Source organism: Artemia sp. Qi Xiang Cuo, chromosome 1 (assembly GCF_049724085.1).
Source record: "Artemia sp. Qi Xiang Cuo chromosome 1, ASM4972408v1, whole genome shotgun sequence".
Lineage (NCBI taxonomy): Eukaryota > Metazoa > Arthropoda > Branchiopoda > Anostraca > Artemiidae > Artemia > Artemia sp. Qi Xiang Cuo.
In genome coordinates this window covers 51,215,320-51,227,335 of record NC_142794.1, presented here as the reverse complement: position 1 = coordinate 51,227,335, position 12,016 = coordinate 51,215,320, and the positions used below count along the sequence as shown (strand labels likewise).

Here is a 12,016-nt window from a genome sequence, read left to right as displayed (position 1 = left end):
CTACTTGCTCTAACGGTCTTACTTTTATATTATATTTCGGTACAAAAGAGTCAAAAGTGAACTTGGAAATTATTTAAACACGTGTAGTTTCCTATAATACTTGCTTCTTTTCTGATTCTGATATTAAGTCAAAGCAGTCTGATAACTTTCTCTTGAAAGGCAGCAATTCTGAAATAAGAAAGAAAAACAATTAAAACATTGTACAGCATTATTTGCAATAATACAGAGATAGTAAATATAACATAGTTTAGCATAGGCAAGAGTCGGGAGGTACATAGTCAAGTATCAATTCATAATTAAAGAAGTTTAATTATGAAATTGAACAGTACTATACTGCTTAACCTAGAATTCCATTATAGGCAACCAAAACTAGTTGGTTTTTGGTCAGTGTAGACACATCTCCAATACACATTACAGAGAATATTGTTTAGGGTAAATTATTAGTTCGGCAAAAGATACAAAGATCACATTTCACCATTAAATGTAAAATTTCTAATAGGTTAAGCTTGCATAACAAATTACATTAGTTTTTCAAAGATATTTCTTTTTCCTTTTCATAAAAAAACGTTAAGACATGGAAGAAGTTATCATCCATGACTGCAAACAGGCAGGCATATAAGAAAGGGGTACATGTTGCAGCCTCCAACACCAGCTAATCATGGCTTATATAAACATTCTTGGATATTCATAAATGAATATCCCTATAAGTGTCATGCAATTCGCCTGCCTCGTGGTCTTTTTTTGTATGACACCCCTTTATCTAGAAATGAAACCCCTTCCTCAGCAAATGTCAGCGTAAGAGGCTGATAAGGCCCTATTAGCTGGCAGAGAAAAAAGTTTTGAATAAGGTGAACCGTGGGCCTTAATCAAATTTTTTCGAGGGAATGGATAGGCCTTCAACAATCTTTTCAGTTATTTGAGCTCTGGTAAACAGATTAAAGCTCTATGTTGTTCCAAATATTACGAATTTGGCCTCCGAGAACTGAAACTTTAGCCTCTTTGCGTCAATAGAGAATATAGGGGTGCCCGCGAAGAAAAGCAGTTTAAATTCCCCCTCTTATAAACCCTCTAGAAAAAAGTCGACAAAAACGAACTGGAAAAGGATGAGAGTTATTATGATTAAACTTTCAGAAAACGAGGAAAACATTTTGATCTTATTTTAAGATAGATGATATCTTACGAAAAAGAAATTGTAGTAGGGATTAGTGCAAAAAGTTAAACTAGGTTATTAGAGTAAAGAGTAAGCATTAACATATATTCATAACATAAATCCATGTGTTCATAAAAAAATTATTATTTGCCCCGCAAAAGATATAAAAACTAAACATGGCCAAGTATTGTTCTATTCTAAAAAGCCGAAAAAAAAATCAGAAAAAGATAGAAAAACAACTTTTCACAGGCTCTGTTACAAATACTGTTATGGTAACCCTGTACAACAAAACTATTAATTATTCCAGTATAAATCTTCTTTTCTTTCCTTGTCATAACAGACACCATTCTCTCCCCAATGTGGTTACAGATGACAGTGCACAGGCAATTATATACAAGATGGGTACAAGGTGCAGTCCCTAACTAACAATAATCATTTTATATACATGTACATAAGCTCCAACAGTTCTTGTGTAATTCACCTATTTTGTACAGTTTAAACAGTCCACCCCCTTCTAAAATGTGTTTCTTCTAGACAATTTTCTGTTTATTGGGCTGACAAAGCCCCATAAAAGTTTCTTACCTTTTCTTTTATGTGCACACACTATCCTATATAATTTGTTTCTTAAGACATTAGTAAAAAAAAAACAAAAAAAAAAAACATGAAACTATTAAGAAAGGTCCTGGTAGGTAAGCAGGTTAAGGGAGCTTTCTGGGCCCAGTATTCTCCCTAAGTCTTATGGTTTTTACTGTTTTCTACCTTATTTCAATCTTATTTCGTGAGAAAATTCAAATTTTAAGCTCATAGAAGAAACAAGTGAATTATGTAAAAAATTTTAGAATCTTAGGCAAGACCATAAAAAATTTTGCTATGATCCAAAGACTGATATCTGAGGATGTACATGCATAATATATCTAGTCGCTAACTAACACCTCTGTTGGGGTTTGAAACGAGACAACTGCTGATTTTCAATATATGTTGTTATCCTATTTAAGTTTTAGATTATAAACTGTGGCAATATTGGTGCTAGTTTCAGGATGTTCTTCATTTTTATTATTCGAGTTCTACTGGAAATCCATACAGGCTATTATTCATAGTTTATCTGTGGAAATATCGTTTATTTCAAGCTCATTTGTAACGCTTAGACTACTTAATAAAGCTTCTCTTGTTCGTAATGCTTAGATAACTTGATAAAACTTTCTTTGACAGTCCCTGTTTCAAAACGTAAAGCAATTGCAAAATACTCGTTAAAAAAAGACCTGTAAAAGATGAAGGAACAAGAGGGGAGCTAAAAACCCCATATTATAAAATTCACGCGGTTTCCAACACAATTTGAACCAGTTCTCAAGTAAATATTATTTTCTTCAGTATTTTGTAAATGCGGCTTCTTAAAAACTTTGAGAAGTTTTGAACTCCCTCCATAAAACACGATTTGGGACAGCTTTAGTGTAGCCAGCTCTTACTTTACTCTTAACATCAGCGAGCTCGGAATAACGAGTAGCTACCACAGAAGAGAAAATATTAATACCAAGCTGCCGCAGCTTATAGAACCAACTTAAAATGAGAAGGAGCCAAAATTAAATTTGCCACTTCGGGAAAAAAACAACAAAAAACTGTAAAACATGATGGTACAAATGCGTCGGAGCATGGAAAAAGACATGCACTAAAAAGATGCAGTCTTTACCAAACTCCAGACCGAATTTTGATGTTACCAAAAAGGTATCTTCTAACCGTGGGATGGTAGTCGAATATTCGAATTAGCATATAAAAAAACGATGGACGAATACCACACTCGTATCAAACAGTTCCTGGTAACAAACTGTAAGTAAGGAGCGACCTGGCTCAATGGTAACTGAAACTCTAAAAAACGGAATTTTGATACCAATAGATACATCAAAAGAATCAGATTTTAATTCTGATTTCAAATATATAAGTTTTATCTAGTTTAATATTACGTATCAAAAGTTACGCGCCTGAGAAAATTTGGCTGATTTTCGAAAAAAGGGAGAAAGACCCCCTAAATGCTAAAGAACCTTAATGAAAATCACACCATCATATTCAGTGTATCAGAGAACCCTATTGTAGATGTTTCAAGTTCCTATCTACAAAAATGTGGAATTTTCCATTTTTTGCCAGAAGAAAGATCACGGTGCATGTTTATTTTTTTTTTCCCCAGGGGTGATTGTATCGACCCAGTGGTCCTAGAATATCGTTAGAGGGCTCATTCGAACGGAAATTAAAAGTTCTAGTGCTCTTTTTCAGTGACCAATAAAAATGGAGGGCAACTAGGCCCCCTCCCACGCTCATTTTTTTCCCAAAGCCACCCAATCAAAATTTTGAGATAGCCATTTTGTTCAGCATGGTCGAAAATATTATAACTATGTCTTTTAGGTTGACTTAATCCCTCGAAGCCTCCAGAGGGAGGGCTGAAAGTTATGAACTTTACCCAATGTTAACATATAGTATTGGTTATTGGGACCCGGCTCAATGGTAACCGAAACTCTAAAAAACGGTATTTTGATACAAATAGATACATCAAAGGAATTGGATTTTAATGCTGATTTCAAATATATAAGTTTCATCAAATGTAGTCCAAGTTATAAAAGGCCGCATGGCTGACGAAAGTTTGCTGATTTTGTAAAAAAGGGGGAAAGACTCCCTAAAGATTCTAGAATCGGCATGAAAATTTCCACAATTATATTCAGCGTATTAAACACCTCAACTGCAGAGATTTCAAGCTCCTATATACAAAAATGTGGAATTTTGCATTTTTTTTTCCAGAAGAAAGATCACGGGTGCATGTGTATTTGTTTTTTTTTCCCAGGGGTGATCGTATCGACCCAGTGGTCCTAGAATATCGTGGGAGGGCTCATTGGAATGGAAATTAAAGTTCTAGTGCCCTTTTTAAGTGACAAAAAATGGAGGGCAGCTAGGCCCCCTCCCACGCTCATTTTTTACCAAAGTCACCCGATCAAAATTTTGAGATAGCCATTTTGTTCAGCATGTTCGAAAATACTATAAGTATGTCTTTTAGGATAACTTAATCCCCCGAAGTTCCCGGGAGGAGGGCTGAACGTTATGAACTTTACCCAATGTTAACATATAGTATTGGTTATTGGGAAGTGTACAGTACAGACGTTTTCAGGGGAGATTTTACCTGGTAGTGGGTGGGGGGGGGGTCGGGGGTTATGTGAGAGGATCTTTCCATGAAGGAAGTTTTCATAGGGGAAGGGACATTGCTATGAAGGGGACGCTGGACTTCCCAGCATTATTTAAAAAAGATCAGAAATTAAATATAAAAAAACAAGTTTTTCAACTGCAACAGCAGCAGCATAAAAACTTTAAACAAACAGAAAATATTACATATATGATTGGGTTCACCCCCTAGCCAATACCTCACTCTTTAAGCCAGAGATTTTTTAGTACTTTCATAAGAGCTATTTATTTTAATTAACAGCCTTTGTGATTAAGTGGTCATTTTTAAAGAATTGGAACAAAATTCGAACTTTTGCTTAAAGAGCAAGGTATTGACTAGGGGGCGAACCCCCTAATATAACGTATTAAAAATATATGAATATAGAAGTTCGTTACGTAAGTTAATTCGTAAGTTACGTATATTTATTACTAATAAAAACGTTCGTAAATAAAATGAAACAAGTTTCGAGAAAGCCATTTAACCAAATAAAAGTAAATTAATAGTAAAATTTTGTTTTAATTATTCATATACAGTGATCGAAGATCAAAACCTGTATTTTTTTAAAAACATTCAAAAATTAAGTAAAAAAAACAGGTTTTTTTTAACTGAAAGTAAGGAGCAACATTAAAACTTAAAACGAACATATATTATTCTATATATGAAAGAGGCTGTCCCCTCCTCAACGCCTCGCTCTTTACGCTAAAGTTTGCCTTTCTCACAACTCTATTCTTTTAAAACAATAAAAAACTTTAGTGTAAAGAGCAAGGCGTTGAGGAGCGGACAGCCCCTTTCATATATGGAATAATTTCTGTTCGTTTTAAGTTTTAATGTTGCTCCTTACTTTCAGCTTAAAAAAACTTGTTTTTTTTTTATTTAATTTACTACAAGCTTGGTAACTCGTATTACTACAAGCCATGACAAAACGAAGCAAACTCTTTTGTAAGGCCCAACAAACAAAAATACACTTCAGAACCAAATTTCTATGCTTCTAATAATAATAGATAAGTGTCAATAAGAATGTTAGCATCCAATTTTTCATTTAAACCCAGATTTGATGACACAAATCTATTGGAAGAATTTTTGGAATTGAATCATATTTAAAATTTTGCTTAAAGTGCAAGCAGCTGTGACAGGTCTATATGATGGGCTTTTAGTTGGATCCCTATTGAGTTTCAGACAAAAGTGACACACCAATTGAAAATTCATGTTTCCTCTAAACAATAAAACCTTCAGTTCAATTGTTATAGTGGCTACATTTATTGCACCCTAAATTGCTTTTTAAAACACTACATGTGCAGCACTATAAAATGCTTTCATTTATGCACCAGTTAAACTTTTAGCTTAAAGAGTGGTTGGGGGAGAGAAGAACTCCTTGTATACAGGATAGTAGGACGCTTAAAAAACGTTGGGTGTACACTAAATATCATTGTTGGGCAACACAAAGGAAACCAAACAAGCATAATACAAGTGATATAAACAGGAATTTTGAGGATACAGTCAAAATGAATTGTACTTACCTTTAAGAAAATCAAATTCGTCTTTCTCTTGTACCACACTAGCTAAATTTTTGTACTCTAGGTCTTGGCCTTCTTGGTAAGCTAATTTTGTCAAATGCACAATAAAGATTTCCTAAAAGTAAAAGTATCTTTAAGCAAGCACCATTACAATTCAAAGAAAACTTGGAGTATGAGGTAGAGAGTAATAAGCTTAGTTGGTATATATAGCACGTTTCCACAGGGTTAACATTTATTAAATGTGAAGCATATCAAGGACATAGATAGTGGGAGTGAACAAAACTGTGTGGGGATAAAACCAAAGTAAATATGCTGGGCCAATAATGAAAACTAAGAAAAAAAATATCTAAAATTTTTAGGATAGTACTCTTTTAAATGATGAGGATGTCATTATCCTTTTGGAGTGGAGATATGTAATTACATAGGAAATGGTGCCTTCAATAAAATTTTAAAGAAAAAAGAGGGATAATGAAGAGTCAAAAATTAACTTACAAGCCGAGTTCAAAATTCATACAAAAATCATGAACGTTTACCTTAAATTTACCTTAAATCGCATTGTCCAGCAAAATAAGGAAAAACTCCTGTAGAGTTGCTGGTTGCTGGTCAGTGATGATGGGGAGCCATTGGTTTGGCAGCATCCCATTCTGTTGTTTACCATGGTTTGGTGGACCCATTCTTATCAATGGTGAGCTTGAATGCATCAAGAGAGGAAGTGGTAATAGCTGCATTGGGAAGACTGTTCAGGGGGGGGGGGCATTACTCTATTGGAGAAACAGCGGTTGTGGAGTCTGATGTGAGCTCCCTTCTGGAGCAGCTTCTTACTATGCCCTCTTGTCCTGGATGATTTGTCAAGTTGGAAAGGCTTCTGAGAAGAGGAATTGGCAAGCAGTAGCTTGTAAGCCATTATGACATCACCCCTCTGTTGTCTGTAGACAAGTGTTGGGAGCTGTAGTTTGTTCAGGCAAGATGGATAGTCAAGGTTCTTGCATCCATCAACAGCTTTGGTTGCACACCTTTGAACAGACTCTATTTTCTGTTGGTCACCCTTATTCAGGGGCATGGCAACACACATCCCAAATTCCAGCAATGGTTGCACAAGACCCTTGAACAGCTTTATCATGACCTTGGATGATCTACTATGCACTATATTACCTTAAATCGCACTTGCTAGCGATAGGACGAATCCTGTGTCCGCCAGCTTCAGTGATGATAGTTAATCATCATTTGTGGCGTCCCAAATGGTGCACCACGGTTTGTTGAGCCACTCTCTATCCACTGATGACTTGAACGCATCCACGCTGGTAGAGGTTACTGTTTTTTCACTAAGGGAGTTCCACAAGCTGACAACTCTATTTGAGAAGAACTTGTTCCTTAGTCTGGTGTTGGCTCGTTTTCGGAATTGCTTTTGAGAATGACCACGAGTTTTGTTTGAATTGTCCGGTTGAAAAGGCCAGGAATGGTATCCTCAGCATTTAGGAGCTTGTATGCTGTTATCACATCGCCTCGTTTGCGACGATATGTTAGAGATGATATTCTAAGCTTATGGAGACGGGATGGATAAGGGACATCATAGAGGTCTCTAATACATTTCGTTGCCCTCCTCTGGACTGATTCTAGAGCTGCTTGGTCTGTCTTATTGATTGGGCATGCGATACACATTCCAAACTCTAGCCTTGGTCAAACTAGACTCTTGTATAGCTTGGTCATAACAGTTGGAGATCTGCTAGTGAACGTTCTTTTGATTAAGCCAAGAGTCTGATTAGCCTTCGCAATAGTCGCTTGTGCATGAATATGAAATTTCAATTCGTCGTCTATATGCTTAATTATTCCAAGGCTCTGAGATGCTTTGGCAACTGCTGTTTGTGTGTGTTTGTCAGGGAGAGGGTATTGTCCAAAATAGCAGTGCCAGCACTATAAGATTGATTAATTCTTAAGTTTACTGAACTTGATCATTTTTAATCAATGCATGCTGAATGTCTCACTTGGGAAGAATTGACTTATAATTGTTTGGCATATTTTGACCATTTTCTAACACCTTTTAAAATTTTGCTCAAAAAGAGCTAAAATACAATCAATTGAATATTCTGAGATAGCCAACTGATTTCAAATTATTGAAAAATTATGTGTTGAATTTTCCAGTTTCAGTGGTAGGAATCTTGCATGTCGTGTTTTTGTCATTAAACAGTGATATAGTCCATACAGAATAAACAGTTAATACAGGAAACTGTTTTAAAGCTTATTTGAGTATGCTGATCAAAATGAGACTTAATAAAATTATGTAGAGTAGTGTATAATTGGCACCATTTATGTTTGAGGAGGGTTTGATGGATCCTTCTTGGTTAGGGTGAGCCTAAATAATTTTTTAGACCACACTACTTTTCCATTTATAAAAAAATAAGCAAGAAAAAACGGGTTTTAATTTCAACAAAGCAGTGACACAAAAAATAAATGTGCCTATAATAAGGAATTAGGTGTCATTTTAAATGTCCATTAAAGGGGTTTAAATTGGATCCACAAGTGAAACAATTATTAAATTGAAAAGAACATAAAAGGCATTGAGTAGGATGCTCACCATGTCCCTACCTCAGTTATGGAATCTTATAGAGATTCACCTTTTTTTTAATTTGACATATATCCTAAGGATATATATGGGACTATCAGGAAGGGCCTTGTATTGTCATAAAAGCAACTATGTAAAATTCCTTCTTTTATGCTCATTCCAAACATAATGATCAATTCACTTGCAAATGGCCCAGTCACATGCCTTCTGACAGGAGGATACTTGATAGATGCAATTTAAGTCCACTAAGTAGCAATGACCATAGATAGGTATAATTCAGAGATTATTCTTCTGTGGTTTAGAGTAGACACAACTGTACAACCTGAATTTGCAATAGAGTATGCAAGTTGGTTGGGTATGACAAGCAGTATCAGCATCCAAGCCAAACACCTTTACACATAATTACATATATATTTATCACTATCTGTAAGACATGAGTGATAGGTAGCTCTAGTTGTAACTTGAAGGCTTGGTCTCTGATTCTTTGTCTAGTCTCCTTTTGAAAACTTTGATGTCAAAGACATAGTTTTCTCACTTAACAATTCCAATAATTGATAACCCTTAAGCTAGAAAAAAACTTTGCTTAATTCTGTAATTAAAAGGAGGCTACAAAGCTTCTTGAAGAGACCTTGTGTTTGATCTTCATTGGCTAGCTGAGTAAAGAAATAGCATTAACTGAAAATTATATTTGCAAATAGCATCAAAAAAGAAATCAAGCTGTGTGTTCATCTTGTCTCTATGTTAGTTATGGCTCATATATATTGAACATAGATATTATTTAGGCTATTTCTTGGGCTACATCTGGGATGATCAGAGAGGGGGTTTGGTAATTTGTGGCAGTTTGAATTACTGACCTACAAGTAAGGTGAGCATACCTCTCAATGCCTTTTTTATGCTCTTTCCAAATATAATAATAGCTTTACTTAGAAATTTAATTTCAAGCCCATTATGGACCCTCAAAGTTGATACCCTTTTCTCTTATTTTAGATACTGTTCATATACCACTGCTATTATAACTCTTGTTTAAACTGGTTTACCTCTAAATTGCATTAACCATGACAAAATTGAGAACCAAAAAACATATGAGAAATATATAATTGAGAACCAAAATTATTCTGCATATAATTAAGTAATAATTGTTGTTTTTGACCATTTTATATAGCCAAAAATAAGACAGAAGGCTATCATCTTTGAGGGTCTGTAATGGACTTGAAATAGAATTTCCAAGTAAACTAATTATTATATGCTATTTGGAAAGTAAAGTGGAGCAGTAGTTTAAACATGTTAACTACAATTATTCTGTACATAATGAGATAATCATTGTTGTTTTTAACCCTTTTGTATAGCCAAAAATTAAGATTTTTTTTTATGTAATATCTTAAACTAGGTATTTTTTTCCAAAGCCACACTGTTAGTGTCATTGTATTAGTGTCAATCTTATTAAAACCAGTTAACCTGTACATTTGTATCAATGGTGACAAAATCAAGAATCAATAAATGCATAGGAAATATATAGTATGGGCTATATAGAGAGGAAAGGTTAAAACTGAATTTACAATGGAAACAAAAGTCACATTTGGATTCAGGATGAAATTCTGATTCTGAAGTTAATTTAGTTTCTTATCTATCTGAATACTCTGTTAATCAATATAGCCTATTTACCAAAAAAGGCATTAACTGTTATATTTACCTTATCAATTAGGTCAGCAATATAAAGTGTCCCAAATTTACCAGGGGTGCATTTGTAAGTAAATTGATTATTATATTTGAATAGTGCATTTAAAAGGAATCAAGCAGTAACTTTATTTTGCCCCTAGGCTAAGTCAGTTACAGAGGTTTTCAGGTTATATACTGATCAATATATGAAATTTAATGGAACTAATTTTATCTTATTAAGACATTTTCTCCAGAAGAGCATACATTGTTACCTTTTTCATTATCAAGTTTCCTTTTGAAGAGCTGCAAATCTCTAGCAACATCAAAATTTTGTGAAGGAAGTGATTACTCTACTATAATTGGAAAAACCAATAAGAGTCATTGAATGATGGGTAAAATTCAACTTTAGCTACTTTTGGCTATCTTGGAATGGAGTTAGGTTAGGAAAATGAAACTTTCAGGGGTGGGTCTACAGGCTAAATTATATCCTGGGAAGTATTTTGAAATACTGACCTCCACTCTTTCTCCCTCTAGAGGGTCCTGAGATGTGCCTACATGACAGGTTTATACCTATTGAAATTTTGACAAACAGATATATACCTATTGAAACTTTGAAAAAACAACATTTTGCCTTATTTCTCAGTTATCAGTAGGCTATCTTTTTCTCTGGGTTTAGTTATGAAAATGCAATCCCTGATATTTGAGTAGAATTTTAAGCAATATCAATGCTACTTCATTTAAGCAGAAGATCTATTTTGCTATGTTTCACATTTTTGACACATATTTTTGAAGGTCATCAAAGGTCAGGACCCTCTGAGGGAGAAGGAGTGGAGGTAGGTACTTCAAAATACCTTCCCAGGACATAGGCTACTTCAATGTGTAGACCCATCCCTGAAAGATTCATTTTCCTAACCTAACTACTTTCCAAGATAGCCCAAAAGTAGCTAAATTGAATACACCATTCAATGCTTTTTTTTTATGCTGATTACAAATATGACTATATTTTAATTCAGAATTTAATTAACGCCCCCCCCCCCCTATAAATGTCCACTCAGGGGTGGGTTGTAGAAGTATATACCCGGAATTGGCCTATATAGGGGGGCTAAAATTCATTTCTGATAGAAATGATTACTATATTTGTAATCAGCATAAAAAAGGCATCAAGTGGTATATTCACTTTAGGCGTAAGTCAATAATATGATTTGGTAGAACTTTATGGAATTTTACTGAATGGTGTTTTTAAATTCATCTATAACTTAGAATTATAGTTTTTTCCTGAAAGCTTCATTCACCTGACTTGTGTAACTGTTCATGGGTGCCCATAGCCTAAGCTGAATTCCAGGGGGAACAAACCTGGTCTAATTGGCACTTTTAATGCTATAAAATAGAAATCTCGGAACAAAAATATAAAACTAAGGCAGCATCATTCAGCCAGGGGGGGGTGCCCCCCCCCTTATGGACACCCATGTAACTGTTGGTCTATTTTCTCATTGAAAGAAATTCCTTACCGCAGCTTTAGCAGCCAGGAATAGAGCATCTTGGCCAAGGTTCTCCGCCTCAGGGCATGCCTTCATTATTGTTCTAACTTTAGAAATTGGGATTTGAATCTGCTCTTTCATTTTTGAAAAAAAATGTGTTAGGCTACTTTTTTCGTCTTCTTCTTACAATTCCAAGAGAAGGATTAATTTATCAGAATGGAAACTAGAGGCTATTATCAGCAGAAAAGACCATCGACGCTATCTAGCATTTAGCGATAAGTGGCATTTTTTAATGCAATAATAAGAATAATTAATACAATTTGGGTAATTTGTAAATTTAGAGTTTAAACAAGTATCTCATATTAGTTCCTGACAGAAAAACGATTACGAAGCTTGAGAAATGCCGAGTGTCACCTTAAAAAAAAAATCGATTTTTCAGTCGCTTTTCAGTCTCTGACCTTT

The 12,016-nt window shown here is 34.7% G+C and overlaps 1 protein-coding gene across 1 annotated transcript; it reads right to left on the bottom strand.

Moving 5' to 3' along the window:
- Nucleotides 1-10: 10 nt before the first annotated feature.
- On the bottom strand, nt 11-11,741 carry Chrac-16 (chromatin accessibility complex protein 1). The gene is made up of 3 exons (XM_089095346.1): nt 11,585-11,741; nt 5,864-5,975; nt 11-168 (listed from the first exon to the last, which is right to left on the bottom strand). Exons 1-3 carry the CDS (start codon nt 11,693-11,695, stop codon nt 92-94), a joined length of 300 nt encoding a protein of 99 aa, XP_088951472.1. The 5' UTR covers nt 11,696-11,741; the 3' UTR covers nt 11-91.
- Nucleotides 11,742-12,016: the final 275 nt, after the last annotated feature.